Source organism: Symphalangus syndactylus, chromosome 13 (genome assembly GCF_028878055.3).
Source record: "Symphalangus syndactylus isolate Jambi chromosome 13, NHGRI_mSymSyn1-v2.1_pri, whole genome shotgun sequence".
NCBI lineage: Eukaryota > Metazoa > Chordata > Mammalia > Primates > Hylobatidae > Symphalangus > Symphalangus syndactylus.
In genome coordinates, this window is record NC_072435.2 from 58,101,927 (window position 1) to 58,118,665 (window position 16,739).

At 43.4% G+C, this 16,739-nt stretch overlaps 1 protein-coding gene across 3 annotated transcripts in view; it reads left to right on the plus strand.

The window, feature by feature from the left end:
* Positions 1–9,354, plus strand: part of UBA2 (ubiquitin like modifier activating enzyme 2) — a 42,989-nt gene extending 33,635 nt beyond the window's left edge. For 2 of the 3 annotated variants that reach the window (XM_055236279.2, XM_055236281.2), the window contains 3 exons: positions 3,454–3,559; positions 6,370–6,506; positions 8,503–9,354. In XM_055236279.2, coding sequence (XP_055092254.1) covers positions 3,454–3,559; positions 6,370–6,506; positions 8,503–8,684 — 425 coding nt within the window. In that variant the 3' untranslated portion in view covers positions 8,685–9,354. Of the gene's footprint in view, positions 1–3,453; positions 3,560–6,369; positions 6,507–8,106; positions 8,461–8,502 lie in introns of those variants that run through there. The other variant, XM_055236280.2, reaches the window with a different exon arrangement.
* Positions 9,355–16,739: the final 7,385 nt, after the last annotated feature.

The following is a 16,739-nucleotide window of genomic DNA, read 5'->3' on the forward strand; positions in this document are numbered from 1 at the left end:
GGGGAGGGTTCTAAGGCATTTGGAGATTTTTCTCCAAGAGTGGGGAAGCCTTGGTAGCCTGTTCCTACTACATAGCAGAAAGATTATTGAAATTCAGTGCCCGGTTTTGGCTTTCTGATCTTTCCTTTCAAAAGCTCAAGCAGTTCATCCCTTTTGCTAATGCATTTGCTCTACAAGGTACAATATATTTGATTCTGTTGAAGCTTTCATAGTAAGGATTGCATCGTAGTTATTCCTGCTTCAGACTATACTCGTATCCCATACCTCCTTGGTCACTTTTTTAGCTCATTTCTTGAGTTGCTGTTCTTGTTTTTCCATGTCCCAGTTTTTGCCAGTATGCTGTTATTTTCAAAGGTTCTAGGCCTTGTGTTTTCCCTGTATATTGACTTAATTCATACCTATTTGTCTATTGGTCATTTATTCATACTTTGTGAGGTCTTGATGGCGATTCAGATGTTAAGCCTTCTTTAAATTCAGGTTTAGTGTCAGGGTTCTTGTTGGTTGTAGTTGCTTGCTGAGAAATTGTTTGGGCTGTTAGGTCATGTGTAATTGGAGGCCATGTTTTGGCTGTGTGGTGCTCTATTTTAGGAGTCTACTTGAGTATTCAAGCCTCATTCTAGCCAGCTGACTTTTAAAAAAATGTTTGTTTGTGATTATATGCTGTCCCTTAGTTGTAGCCAGCTCTTTCAAATGCTAGCTTAAAAATGGAAACTGGTCAGGAATCTCAGTGGCTTCAGCGTGACCCTTCTGTACAGAATACATGTGGTATGGAGGGTGAGACAGCACTTACCAGAATATGTGTGGAGTCCTCTATGACAGGCATAGTTTTGGGTATTCATAAGTCAAGGATGAATAAGAAGACAATAGACCTTGGCTTGAAGTGCCTTGCAGCCTGGAAGGAGAAGGGAGATTGTCAACAGCTGGATTCAGCATAGTCCAAGGAAAAGTGTAGAAAAAGTGTGTACACAGTACAAATCTAAGGAAAGTAGGCCGGGCGCGGTGGCTCACGCTTGTAATCCCAGCACTTTGGGAGGCCGAGGCGGGCGGATCACGAGGTCAGGAGATCGAGACCACGGTGAAACCCCGTCTCTACTAAAAATACAAAAAAATTAGCCGGGCGTAGTGGCGGGCGCCTGTAGTCCCAGCTACTTGGAGAGGCTGAGGCAGGAGAATGGCGTGAACCCGGGAGGCGGAGCTTGCAGTGAGCCGAGAGGGCGCCACTGCACTCCAGCCTGGGCGACAGAGCGAGACTCCGTCTCAAAAAAAAAAAAAAAAAGGAAAGTATATTCAGCTTTGTGAAAGGGAGGGGGAGTAATAGGAAAGGGAGTACTCTTGGGTCAGTTTTTGAAGACGTAGTAAGGACTCCCTGGACAAAGAAGAGAGCATTTAGACAGAATGAACATCTGTCTACAAAGGTGTGAACTTGTGAAACAACCTAAACTGCCTTGGGAGTGGCCCATTGTTTGGTTTCACTGGAAGTCAGGGTGCTGAGGGGTTGGCAGCAGTGGTAAGGTTGAAGTCTTCTTGTCATATGTGCAGTGTTTGTCTTCCTCCTCTCCCTTGACTCCTACCCTCCAGAGGAAGGGGCAGTATTTCACTGCCACCTGCCACCAGGGTTTAAACAGGGGAGTAGCAGGGAGCTAGTTAGGGAGGAGGGGATTGAGGGATTTTTACTAAGGCAGAGGCAGGTGATAGATTTGAGATCTATCTGAGATCTGAGCAAAGTCAGAACTTGGAGCCCAGTTGAGGAATAGTATTACAATGTCAGCAGCGTTGTTAGGTGAGCACAGGACTTCACAGGTGATGCTAATTCACCAAAATGTGAACCCCCATTAACTGGTTTTCCTTTTGAATGTGATGGTTCCAAGAGGTTTGCAGTCAGTGGAGATGTGTGAAAGGGCTTGGAGGTGGAAATCTGGGTAAGAATGTCAAGGGCATTCCTGGTAGATTAAAATGGTAAAGCAAGCAACAGATCTGGAAAAGAACTAGGAGAAACTGTTAGTATTTTCCGGGTGTCAATGTAGGGAAAGCCTTTCTAAGCGTTTTCCTTATGAACAATGAAATAAATGTTAAAAAGCCAAAAAAAAAAGGGGGGGGGATTGAAAATTGAGATTATATAGAAAATTGGGCTTGGTGCGCTGGCTCACACCTCTAATCCTAGCACTTTGAGGGGCCGAGGCGGGCAGATCACTTGAGGCCAGGAGTTTGAGACCAGCCTGGCCAACATGGTAAAACCTCATCTCTTGTAAAAATACAAAAACTAGGCCGGGCATTGTAGCTGTAATCCCAGCACAAGGGAGGCCGAGGTGGGTGGATCACCTGAGGTCAGGAGTTGGAGACCAGCTTGGCCAATATGGCGAAACCCCCTCTCTACTAAAAATACAAAAATCAGCCAGGCATAGTGGGGGGATGCATTTAATCCCAGCTATTCAGGAGGCTAAGGCAGGAGAATCGCCTGAACCTGGGAGGTGGAGGTTGCAGTGAGCCAAGATGGTGCCTCCAGCCTGGACAACAGAGTGAGATTCTGTCTCAAAAAAAAAAAAAAAAAAAAAAAAAAAAAAAATTAGGCATGGTGGTGCACACCTATAGTCCCAGCTATTCTGGAGGCTGAGGTAGGGAGACTGCTCAAGCCCGGGATGCACTCTGGCCTGCACGACACAGTGAGACCCTGTCTTAAAAAAAAAAATTTATTTTAATGGCGAAAAGTTTTCAGAATTTCTCAGTTTGGTCCCCTTGAAGTAGTTTCGGTAGTTAAGTGTTTTAAGACTGAATTCCCAGTGTTTTAATGTTTTAGGGTGCTAGGGCCTCCATAACAAACACCACAGCCCAGGTGGCTTAAACAACAGAAGTTTACATTCTCACAGTTCTGGAGGCTGGAAGACCAAGATGAAGGTGCTGGCAGGTTTGTTTTATTTTAAAGCCTCTCTCCTTTGCTTGCGGATAGCTTCCTTTCTGTTGTGTCACATAGCCTTTTCTCTAGGGGTGCACATCCCTGATGTCTCTGTCCAGATTTTGGGATTGATTGATTGATTGGAGACAGAGTCCCCAAAATTTTTTTTGCTGCTTTGTTGCCTAGCAGGCTGGAGTGCAGTAGTGCAACCACACGCCTCAGTGTAACTCCTGGGCTTCAGGAATCAATCCTGCCCTGGCCTCCCAAAGTACTGAGATTATAGATGTGAGCCACTGTGCCTGCCTTCCTCGTCCTATAAGGACATCAGTCAGATCAGATTAGAGCCTACCCTACTTGCCCCATTTAAATTTAATCATTCCTTTAAAAAGTCCTATCTCCAAATACAATCAGATTCTGAGATAGTGGGGATTAGAGTTTCAACCTTTGGATTTTGGTGAACAGGACACAATTGAGCCCATAACAGAGGTTTATCTTTTTTAAAAATGAACCTGACTGCTCTATGAAGATGTAACTGAAGTATCTAAATTATTCATGTTTCCTAGCTAATAATCACAAGAAGTTGTCAGAATTTGGAATTAGAAATGGCAGCCGGCTTCAAGCAGATGACTTCCTCCAGGACTATACTTTATTGATCAACATCCTTCATAGGTAAGAGCTATTAATATTTTAATTGTAAGAAATTATTCAAATATATAAACTTTAGACAAAATGGAGGAAAAGTGTTTTCTTATCCTTAAACCCTGCTGTTCATTTAAAACTGTATAGTATATTTGGTCAAGTTGGTCACTGAGTTCCGTGATGTTTGACCTACAGAAAAATTTGAGGATTCAGAAAATGGTGGGGTGTGGTGGCTCACGCCTGTAATCCCAGAATTTTGGGAGGCCGAGGCAGGCGGATCACCTGAGGTCAGGAGTTCGAGACCAACCTGGCCAACATGGTGAAACCCTGTCTCTGCTAAAAATGCAAAAATTAGCCGGGCATAGTGGCAGGCACCTGTAGTCCCAGCTACTTGGGAGGGTAAGGTAGGAGAATCCCTTGAACCCAGGAGGTGGAGGTTGCAGTGAGCTGGGATCGCGCCATTGCACTCCAACCTGAGTGACAGAGTGAGACTCCAACTTAAAAAAGAAAACAAACCCAGATATAAAAGAAATAAGCAAAAAATGTTTAAGAGTAATTGTCATCAGTGGTGGCTGATCAGAAAGACCTAGAGTCCAGGTGTTTGAATAGTTTAAACAGAGGCGAATTCATTATAGTAATTGAACTGGAATAAAATTATTAATTATTTTTCAAGGTTCTCTAGAAAAAAGAAATATTTCTCCCATAAAACAAATCATTTCGTTTGTGATTTTGTGGCAATAACAAAAGAATATTGGGAATTGTCTATACTGGCCGGGCCTGGTGGCTCACACCTGTAATCCCAGCATTTTGGGAGGTCGATCACCTGAGGGTGGATCACCTGAGGTCAGGAGTTTGAGACCAGCCTGGCCAAAGGCTGGTGGTGGCGCACGCCTGTAATCCCGGAAACGTAGGAGTCAGAGGTTGCTGTGAGCCAAGATTGCGCCATTGCACTCCAGGCTGGGTGACAAAAGCAGAACTCCATCTCAAAAAAAAAAAAAAAAAAAAAAAAGAATTGTCTGTACAGATTCCCGAGTCTATAGCACAGTTAAGATAGACATGGTCCCCTACTCTGATATATTCGTGTATTGACCAGGGTGCATTTTTGTTCTACATGGTGGAACTGCGCCTGACTTGGGATTTTTGGGTAGCATCTAACAAACATAAAGGGTTTAGTGGTGCTGCCACCTGCGTCCAGTTATTTTGTCAATATTTTCATGAGTATACAAACATGCATAGTGTTGGTGTGGTTATTTGGAGAGAACTGCATTTCATACTTTGTTTATAAAAAGCATAAAATGACAGGAAGGAGGCCAGGTACGATGGCTCATGTCTGTGATCCCAGCACTTTGGGAGGGTGAGGCAGGTGGATCACGAGGTCAGGAGTTCAAGACCAGCCTGACCAACATGGTGAAACCCCATCTCTACTAAAAATACAAAAATTAGCTGGGTGTGGTGGCACATGCCTGCAATCCCAGCTACTCAGGAGGCTGAGGCAGGAGAATTGTTTGGACCTGGGAGCCAAGTTTGCAGTGAGCCAAGATTGCGCCATTGCACTCCAGCCTGGGCGACAGAGGGAGACTCTGTGTCAAAAAAAAAAAAAAAAAAAAAAATGACAGGAAGGACTGAATGTGAGTTATTAGTAAGTAGTGTATTTCACAGTTATATAATGGAGTCAAAGTGGTCTTGCTTCAGTTGGACACTAGTTAGATGTAAGTGGCATGCTTGTTTTCACTTGTGAAAGAAGAGACAGTGGAAGGACATGTACAATAAAGTGGAAATACCACATAGTATGTAAAAGAGGAGGCATAATTAGGGTTTTTAATAATATTTTTTAGCTCTCTGGGAACAGAACCCCACCCCTTAAAACATGTATGTCTTTTGTTTGACTTACATGTTTTTGATGTTTTTGGGAGTTTTCATGTACAGAAGCATGGTGTACTTTGTAAAGATGGGGGGGGACCCAGAAATCATGTAGTTCTGCCCATAAGACACCACATTACTATAGTTAAGATCACATTGTAGGCCGGGTGCGGCGGCTCACACCTGTTATCCCAGCACTTTGGGAGGCTGAGACGGGTGGATCACAGGCTCAGGGGTTCAAGACCAGCCTAGCTAGTATGGTGAAATCCTGTCTCTACTAAAAATACAAAAAAAATTAGCTGGGCTTGGTGGCGCGCCTATAGTCCCAGCTGCTTGGGAGGCTGAGGCAGAAGAATAGCTTGAACCTGGGAGGCAGAGGTTGCAGTGAACTGAGATCATGCTACTGCACTCTAGCCTGGGCGACAGAGTGAAACTCTATCTCAAAAAAAAGAAAGAAAAAGATCACATTGTAAGTAGAGGATATAGAAATCTTTTTTTGGCATAGTAGCTGAAGAAAGAATGTCTAAGAGTTGCTTTAGGCCACTGAATTTTGGACCCAGTTTTATGCTTTAGCAATAAAAGTTATTTACTGTTTTAAAGAAACAAAAACCCAAAACCTTGCCCTGATTTGAAAGTGCATGTAGAGTTTTTGATTATCACAGAAATTTGTTGTGTACCGTCTTTTTTATTATAAGTTTAGCTCTTTGAAAATTAGAATCCAAGGTGTGGGTATGGTTGGCTCACGCCTGTAATCCCAGCACTTTAGGAGACCAAGGTGGGAGGATGGCTTGAGCCCAGGATTTCAAGACCAGCCTGGGCAACATTACGAGACCCTATCTTTAATTTTTTTTTATTAAAAAAAATTAGAATCCACATATTTGGTGTGTACATAGTGTATGCTGTGAGGAACAACAGGATTTCTCTGGTGCTCCTTTGCTTTGTAAATAGTCATAGCAGTGACCTGTGTGATTCTCCTGCAGTGAAGACCTAGGAAAGGATGTTGAATTTGAAGTTGTTGGTGATGCCCTGGAAAAAGTGGGGCCCAAACAAGCTGAAGATGCTGCCAAAAGCATAACCAATGGCAGTGATGATGGAGCTCAGCCCTCCACCTCCACAGGTGAGTATGGCTCTAGCCAGCAGGTTATTAAATACCCACCAAGCAAGAGTAAAAACAAACTGATTATTAGGAACATTGACCATAAATCCATAAAACTACTAGAGGTGTGTATTGGTTTGGTATTGATTGTTGTAATGGAGCTTTGAATTTATGAACCATGAAAACATTTAAGGCTGGGTGTGGTGGCTTACACCTGTAATCCCAGCACTTTGAGAGGCCAAGAGGGGAGTATTACTTGAGGCCAGGAGTTGGAGAACAGCCTGGGCAACACAGTGAGAGACCTCCATCTCTACAAAAAAAAAAAAAAAATTAACCAGTCATGGTAGCGTGTACCTGTAGTCTCAGCTACTCAGGAGGCTGAAGTGGTTCGCTTGAACCCAGGAGTTCAACACTGCACTGCAGCCTGGGCAACAGCAAGACCATGTCTCAAAAAAAAAAAAAAAATGTCATTTAAGACCAGGCATGGTGGCTCACGCCTGTAATCCCAACACTTTGGGAGGCCGAGGCGGGCAGATCGCCTGAGCTCAGGAGTTGGACACTAACCTGGGCAACACAGTGAAACCCCATCTGTACTAATAATACAAAAAATTAGCCGGGCGTGGCGGCATATGTCTGTAGTCCCAGCTACTTGGGAGGCTGAGGCAGGAGGCGGAGGTTGCAGTGAGCTGGGATCGTGCCACTACACTCCATCCAGCCTGGGTGACAGAGCGAGACTTCGGGCTCAAAACAAACAAACAAAAAGTCATTTAAGACTGGGGGAAATTCTTACGGAAATTTCTTACAGAAAATAGGAACACTTTGTTATTTTTTGTTAATTGGTTTTTACAGTTTGAAATGATAGTTTACTAGTGCGCAAAGTCAGCCTATATAGTAGCAGGTTGGGGTTTTGTATGCTTGTTTTAAGGAGCAATAAAGCCATGCATCTGACTATTTTGAGTGAACAGGTGCTTGGTAAGTACGGAATTTAGGCATGTTAGAGTTTCCTTGTCAGCAGTATGACTTGGATATAGTCCTTTCCCCTGGATTTTCAGTGCTGGTGCTTGGTATTTTTCCAAATAACTGATTCTTTACTGTATTCTGATTTGAATATTTACTTCTCTCCCTTTCTTCCTTTAGTTAGGAAACTAAAGGTTACCAAATTTTTACTTCTTTGTTTTCATTTCTTTGACCCTATGTCTGTGGTATTCTTTGGAATATGTTCACTCTTGGCTCTAGTGTTCTCTTGAGAATTTTGGAGACGAACATTCAGATTATGGCCTGGGTCATTGGTTCATAACCTGTTTTTTTTCCCCTCACTGAAATTAGAAAGGTCCATCATCTTCCTTTGAGGAAGAGACTATCCGGTAGATTTTCCAAAATCATAATTTGAAATGTACATTTATTGATTCTCTACTGTGGGTAGGTTTCCAAGGTTACAGCCATGAGTAAGATAGGTATTCTGCCTTTGATTTTGTTGGACGAGGAGATAAAACCACCTTTAGTATCAGTTCTGCATTAGGGATGGTTCCTGGCTTCATCCTCTGCTACTATGTAAGCTTGGGAAGTTATTCACTGAGTTTCCTTTCCTGGAAAGCAGATAATCATGTGATCTTCTTTATAGGGTTGTGATGATTAAATGAGTTGTCATATGCACAGTGCTCAGAACAGTTCCTGGCACATTGTAAGTGCTGTATTGTTGTTATTGTTACCACTACTACCATTATTAGAATATGTACCCTCTGCTTTTCTATTGGAGAATGTAGAGGTGGAGTCAAGGATGTGTATGAGTCCTTTGAGTTACGTAATGCTTGTCACAATTTTTTGTTTTGATTAGAATATAAATAGGTTATTATCATATAAAACATTTAAAACAGTATGTAAATATGTAATGTGTAAAGTGAAAATGCAGCCATTCTTGTTTGGTGTATATTAGAAGAGTCAGCTTTCACTTATAGAAAATACTGGTGAGCACAAGTAACTCCCATGCTTTTACCCATTTTCTTTTTTCTGAAATAAGCTCAAGAGCAAGATGATGTTCTCATAGTTGATTCGGATGAAGAAGATTCTTCAAATAATGCCGATGTCAGTGAAGAAGAGAGAAGCCGCAAGAGGAAATTAGATGAGAAAGAGAATCTCAGTGCAAAGAGGTCACGTATAGAACAGAAGGAAGAGCTTGATGATGTCATAGCATTAGATTGAACAGAAATGCCTCTAAACAGAACCCTCTTACTATTTAGTTTATCTGGGCAGAACCAGATTGTTATGTCCTTTGTTCCAAAGGGAAAAAATTGACACCAGTGACTTGAAAATGATTCTGCTCCCTTTGAAAGCATTCATTTTGCTAGAACTGTTAGACACATTGCAGTATGCTGTATTGAAAGTAGGAATATAGTTTTAAAAACCCTTTGAACAAAGTGTGTGCATAACCAGTCATGAGATAAAACAACACAATGCATGTTGCCTTTTTAATGTAAATACCCTTAGGTATCATTAATAGTTTCAAAATATTGTGGTTTAGTAAAGTTGATACCTGGTTATAAATATTATGCCTTTATTTTTGGCTAGAAGAAGAATTATTTTTAGCCTAGATCTAACCATTTTCATACTCTTAACTGATTGAAACAGATTCAAAGAAGTATCAAGTGCTATGCATTGAAACTTGTTTTTAAATGTAAAATGGCACTATGTATATTAATGTAAAACAATGTTAATTTACTCAAGTTTTCAGTTTGTACTGCCTGGTATGTCTGTGTAAGAAGCCAATTTTTGTGTATTGTTACAGTTTCAGGTTATTTATATTCGATGTTTTGTAAAACTCAAATAACGACTATACTTATGGACCAAATAAATGGCATCTGCATTCTTGTTACACATGCCTGCACAGTTTCTGTTTCTGCTGCCTTATATCTACTGCAGGAATGCCAAATTCTTTCCATTAAAAAAAGAACTCAGCCGGGCACGGTGGCTCACACCTGTAATCCCAGCACTTTGGAAGGCTGAGGCAGGTGGATCACCTGAGGTCAGTAGTTCAAGACCAACCTGGCCAACATGGTGAAACCCCATCTCTACTAAAAAAAAAAAAAATTAGCCGGGCCTGGTGGCAGGCACCTGTAATTCCAGCTACTCAGGAGGCTAAGGCAGGAGAATTGCTTGAGCCCGGGAGGCAGAGGTTGCAGTGAGCCAAGATTGTGCTATTGCACTCCAGCCAGGGCGACGAGTGGAACTCCATCTCAAAAAAGGTTTGGAAGATCTCCACTGTTTGCCAAAGATGAGTACTTTCTTTTCTTTTTTTCTTGGAGACTTCACAGGTAGGAAGAGTACTTTCTAAAAGCTCTTCCTGCGTGTGGTGGTGGTGCACATCTGTGTTCCAGCTACTCAGGAGGCTGAGGCAGGAGGATGGCTGGAGCCCAGAAGTTCAAGGTCAGTCTGGGTAACAGCAAGATCCTGTCTCTAAAAAATAAGTAAATAAAAGAAAGCATTTAATGGCAGTGGGTTTTTTGTTTGTTTTTGAGATGAAGCCTCACTGTCATCTGGCCTGGAGTGCAGTGGTGCGATCCCGGCTCACTGCAACCTCCGCCTCCCAGGTTCAAGTGATTCTTCTGTCTCAGCCTCCCCCGTAGCTGGGATTACAGGCGCCCACCACCACACTCAGCTAATTTTTTTGTATTTTTAGTAGAGATGGGGTTTCACTATTGTTGGCCAGGCTGGTCTCGAACTCCTGACCTCATGGTCCGCCTGCCTCAGCCTCCCAAAGTGCTGGGATTACAGGCGTGAGCCACCGTGCCTGGCCTAATGGCAGTGTTTTTAAAATTTGGATTGTCAGCAGTTGGCCTTTGTTGAGAAAGTGTGTGACTTTGCCCAAGCCCAGTAACTTGGAGCCTTGGATTTGAGATGCTGGAGAGGGAGTCCTCCCCGCTTTTTGCAGTGTTTGTCTGGGTTGTCCCCTAGTTTACCAAAGTCCATTTTGAATGTACCATCCCCAGCCCAATTCCAGCCTACAGATAGTGCCACACCGCCAGTAGGTGGAGTAGCACTGTCTTCCTGGTCCCGGACCTCAGAGGGCTTTGCCTCTTAGGGTACTCTTATCACTCAGAGATGGGCCTTGAGTTTTCAGAGAACAGAAACCCATTAAGCTGTTTCCCCTGTTGTATTCATGTGCCCTTTGTGTTTCTGGCAATAATTTCTTTTATATTTCAACTAAATTTTAAATTTCTAATTCATGTATTGTTCTACTTTGTGTAATTCATACTGTACCATTCAGCTTATTAACCATTACTCCTTGTTTTCCACCATTTGTAAATTCAGCATGTAACCAGAGCTTTCAGAGAAACCATGTTGAAGACTGGGTGTGGTGGCCCAAACTCATAAGCCTAGCACTTTGAGAGGCTGAGGCAGGAGGATCGTTTGAGCCCAGGAGTTTGAGACCAGCCTGGGCAACGTGGCAAAACCCCATCTCTACAAAAAATACAAAAAATAGCTGAGCGTGGTGGCACTTGCCTGTAGCCCCAGCTATTCGGGAGGCTGATGGAGGAGGATCACTTGAGCCTGGGAGGCGGGGTTTGCAGTGAGCCAAGATTGTACCACTGTACTTCAGACTGGGTGACAGAATGAGACCCTGTCTCTGAAAAGAAAAAAGAAAAGTCATGTTGACTAAGACTCAGCCTTCTGGAGCCCCAGAGTGGAGTGACTTTCACCTGTGAGCTTCATCTGCCTTTAGGTTTTTAGAAGGTGTTTAATTTTCCTCCAGAAAATAATTTGAAACTTAACAGAACTATGTAATATAAAATGAAATATCTTAGGATGCCATCTCACTCTTCAAACTTTGTATTCTGCAAAGTTCTCTAGAAATTTGATTTTGAAATTCTGTCAATTCTTTACACATCATCCTGCCTGCCTTTATTTTTGCAGTGGTGCCATCATAGGTCATTGCAGTCTTGACCTCCTGGCTTCAAGCAATTCTCCCTCCCCAGCCTCGTAAGTCCTTGGAACTACAGGAGCTCACCACCGTGCCCAGCTAATTTTTAAAACTTCTTTTGTGCAGACAGGGTCTCACGTTGCCCAGGCTTGTCTCCAATTCCTGGCTGGCCTCAAGCAATCCTCCCACCTTGGCCTTGCCAAGTACTGGGATTACAGGCCCTGAGCTGCGTACCCTGTCCTTACCCTGCTTTGTAGACACAGTTAACAATGTGTTTCTGATATTTTGTGTATGTTCTTTTGTTCTTTCCTATTTGAATGTATAGTGCATGATGATAAGTGCTAGTTAGGTCTGCAGAGTTGTTTCTAATTTGGCAGACCAGTGTTTTTCATCTTTACATTAACTATTGCTACCTTTTTCAGCAGGTTTGTTAGGAAAGCAGGTCTGACTACTAGTTGCAGGGATCCTGTACAACTAGACAGTGAACCAAAGCATATCCAAGCTTTCCCCAGGTCCCTAGAGGGTGGAGACACTTCAGATCTTGTGTTGTATTCATGGTTTTTCCATGTAATTTGTCTCACTAGCTGGGAGCTGGGAGTAGGGCTTGCAAAGGGAGTTTCCTCAACAGCTTCTTTTCACCTCCAGCCTGAAATATGGTGTTGACAAACTGTCTTCCAGCCTCACTGGGAACAGTGTGGTGACAAGTTTACCTAGAGAATCCATTGTCCTAAAGACTACTGGCTACTCAGCATGTGCCATGAGAGGTTTCAACATTTTAACTCATTAATGAGATAACTGACTAGGCAAAGATCACTGGATGCCAAAACCTTTCAGGTAAAAGGCTGCTGAGGAACAGAATTTTAGCACAACACTCAAATGTTGCTGCACAGGTCACTTGCAAAAGGAAAACATATTTATTTATTTTAGAGACAGGGTCTCGCTCTGTCCCCCAGGCCGGAGTGCAGTGACATGATCACTGCAGACTCGACTTCTCAGGCTCAAGTGATCTTCCCACCTCAGCCGTGCCGAGTAGCTGGGACTACCGGTGTGAGCCACCACGCCTAATTTGGAAAACACCAATCTTCACAATGGACAGATCTGACTGCCACCACCATAATCAATTGATCAAACCTAGTGTCACTTATGGGATGGCCTGATGTTTCTGTGCTTCCTAAGATGATATCAAGAACACAGCAGTATCTCACCAAGAAATTGTTGACTGGAATCTAACCACGAAATGGAGAGGGGGTAGAGGAACAAGTTAACATTCAGAAACAATCAGGTGAGCAGAATATGTGTGATATTCTGTAACTGCCAGGGCTCTTCAGTAAGTGTCATTTCAAAAAAGGAAGGAGTAGGCATTCTGGGTTAAAAGACATTTAAGAGACAACCCAATACAATGTATGAATAATTTTTTTTGCATCCTAGTTCCACAAAATAAATGACTATAACGATTCTTGTAACAACTGGAAATTTGAAAATGGAACAAATATAGGTAATATAGAATTGTTTTCTTCAGTACGATAATGTGATTGTAATTATGTTCTTTTTAGTGTATTACGGGCAAAGCTTCAATACCAGCAACTTTTTTTTTTTTGAGATGGACTCGCTCTGGTGCCCAGGCTGGAGTAGAGTGGTATCATAGCTCAGTGCAGCCTCAAACTCCTGGGCTCAAGCGACCCTCCTCCCTCAGCCTCCCACGTAGCTGGGACTGCAGGTGTTATGCCACCACGCCTGGCTAATTTTTTCAATTTTTTGTAGAGGGGGTTTTGCTGTTGCCCAGGCTGGTCAAAGTCCTGGGCTCAAGCGATCTTCCCTCCTTGGCCTCCCCCAAAGTGCTGGGATTACAGTTGTGAGCCACTGCACCTGTCTCAGACTATATGGGGAGGAAAATAGCAAAATTAACATTTATTGAACCTAGGTACTGTGTGTTTCATTGTACCATTCAGCTTTGAAAACTTTCATAATAAAAGTGAATATATATATACACACACACACACACACACACAAATACATATATACATACACAGGCAGTCTATTTTCCTTTTGTGCCTATTTGACTTTTCCAAGTTTTATATTGAGTATGTCCTATGATTAAAATCAGAAAGGCAATAAAAGTTATTAAACATATAAGGTGGAAAGAGAAAGTGCTACTGGGATTCCGGGCTCAACACTGTTGAAGTCAGCTTTACCCATCCTTGTTGCTAGGCTAGACTTGGGAAGGATTCTCTTTCATTTGAGCCTCCAGAGAACTAAGCCAGGTGGTTCCCACTAGATGAATGGCCCACTCAGAGGCTGTCAGACAGCATTTAGTTGATAATAGATGTTCCTGAAAATTGTCCATCAGTGGCATACATGTCTGACGTGGACTTGGCCTACACCCAAGGAACATGGACAAATGTAAGCCACTTACCAGCCTTTTGTAATATACAAAAAACAAAAATGTGGGCCAGGTGAGGTGGCCAATGCCTGTAATCCCAGCACTTTGGGAGGCCGAGGCAGATAGATTGCTTGAGGCCAGGAGTTCAAGACCAGTCTGGCCAACATGGTGAAACCCCATCTCTACTAAAAAAAGAATAGAAAAATTAGCTGGGTGTGGTGGTGCACACCTGTAATCCCAGCTACTTGGGAGGCTGAGGCATGTGAGTTGCTTGAACCCGGGAGGCAGAGGTTGCAGTCAGCTGAAATGGTGTCATTGCGCTCCAGCCTGGGTGACAGAGTGAGACTGTCTCAAAAAAATAAATACATGAATAAATAAAAATGTGAAAAGTAAAGGAAACCCAAAAAGATCAGAGAAGAAAAAATGTCAGCAGATGTTTCTAGTCATTGCGACATGTAGATGTAGGGAGGACCTCCTGTTTCTTTGCATTTTAAAGCAGTATTCCTGAGGTCCGTTTTGAGAGAGGATATATTTAGAGAAGTATTTTTATTTCACACTGGGAACACATTATTTGCATTCTGCTCACAGAAGGAACATTTTCTTTTTCCTGCATCCAATTCAAAACACATTGCATCCAAAAGCTTATTTGAGAAATTTTAGAACTCAAACTAAAAAAATTAAAAATCAACAGTTGAACTACAGGGCTACAACACCACTGTGTAGTTTGGCTATGTTTTGAAGACAATTATCTCCTGGTAAAGTAACATTTTAGGAAGTTTTGCTAAATGTCTCTGACTCATGCCAGTTTAACAATTTTAAGTCTAGCAACAAGTGATGACTCACAGATCAGGGAAGATTCTGAGCAAAAGCTTTACCAGAACATACAGCGTCTGAGAAGGTCCTCAGGCTTTGCACTTTAGAGTCTTTCAATGGTTTACTTTGATTCTCAGATCAACCAATATCAGGAAATTTAGGTACTGTGCAGACGATGTCATTCAGCCATTCTGTCAACACAAATTGCATCCCTGCCCTGTGCAGTGCTGCCCTCGGTGGAAAACGTTACCACTGTTGCCAGCCTGGGTAGAAACCTTTGAAAGCACAATGAACTAAAGACTGGTATGCATGAAAACCCAACTCCTCATGTCATTTTGACAGCAGTAGGTGGTGAGTTGGAGATTTGAGTACCCACACCCTGTGTGCTGCCACACCGAGAGGCAGATGTCCCAGTTGGTTATAGCAGCAGCTTCCAGGAGGTTTGGAAGTCATAAACACCAACCTCATACTGAAAAGCGTAATGCCAGGTTGGGCATCGTGGCTCATGCCTGTAATCCTAGCACCTTGGGAGGCTGAGGCAGGAGGATCATCTGAGCCCAGGAGTTCAAGACCAGCCTGGGCAACATAGTGAGACCCTATCACTACAAAAAATAAAAAATTAGCCAGGCATGGTGGCATATGTCTGTGGTCCCAGCTACTTGAGAGGCTCAGGTGGGAGGATCACTTAAGCCAGGAAGTTGAGGCTGAGGTATGATCACAGCACTGCAGCCTGGCCAAGACAGTGAGACCCTGTCTCAAAAAAATAATACCAAAAGCTCCATTAATCTGGGCATCCCCAAATAGGTCCTCCCCATTGAGCTGTAGATTGGCTGGGGTTTTTACCATGGTACAAAGTTTGGGCAGAAATTCCCATTCCTGTGTGCGTGGTAAGGCTTCAAGACAAGAAAAGAAGGCCTTTGCCAGATGCAGTGGTTTGCACCTGTAATCCCAGCACTTAGGGAGGTCAAGGCAGGAGGATTGCTTGAGTCCAGGAATTTGTCTGGGCAACGTGGTGAAACCTCACTCTACGAAAAAAAAAATACAAAAAAAAATTAGTTTGGCATGGTGGCATGTGCCTGTAGTCCTAGCTAACCTGGAGGCTGAGGTGGGAGGATCACTGGAGACCAGGAGTTTGAAGCTGCAGTGAGCTGAGCCATGATCGCATCACTGCACTCCAGCCTGGATGACAGAGTGGGATCATGTTACACACACACACACACACACACACACACACACACACATCAAAGACCAACAACAAAAAACAAAAACCCCCATGGAAACAGGAAGGATGCAAGCTGCAAGTATCATGTCTTAGCCTTAATTCTTAGATTGGTTCCCCAATCTATCCATGGCTTCAATGATCAACGCTTTGAATCTTCTTGCATCCTCAGAGAGGCCTAAAGGGGATAACAGGACCAGGAGAGATTGAAGTTAGACTCAATCTGGCAGAAAGAGTGGGGCCTCAGAGAAGAGGGGATGAAAAAATTCCCTTGGGTGCCCAGCCTGGTATTACATTTTTGAGTATGAGGTTGGTTTCTATGACTCTTAGAGCTCCTGGAAGCTGCCTCTCAGCACGGCAGCACACAGGGTGGGTGCTCAGAGAAGAGGGGATGGAAAAAGCCCTCCCAGTGGATAGGACAGAACGTGCATCTTGAGCCTGGTGCTGTGTGTGGGAGGAGTGGCCCCCAGGAGCTGAGCCGGAAAGGTGTGTGTGCTTCAGGTGAGAGACTGGTGCTGGAAATTCCACAAGGGTAAAAACTGTCATAGGCTAAGGAGAAAGAAGTGTGGGTCCCAGAAACTTCATGTGGCGTTTGGCTGCCATTTCCCTCCCCTCATAACCCATTATCCAGTCACAGCTGATTGACAAGTGGCCCAGGACTCCATAAGAAAACCCCTGAATTCTGTCAATACCTGGGGTCCATACAGTACAGACAACTAAGGAGGTCTGATGGAAGCTAGATTACAAGGAGGGGCATGGGGGGGGTCCTTAAAAAATCACCATTGTAAGTGGGGCATAGTGGCTCACGCCTGTAATCCCAGCACTCTGGGAGGCCGAGGCGGGTGGATCATCTGAGGTCAGGAGTTCGAGACCAGCCTGGCCAACATGGTGAAACCCCGTCCCTACTAAAAAAAAAAATATATATAT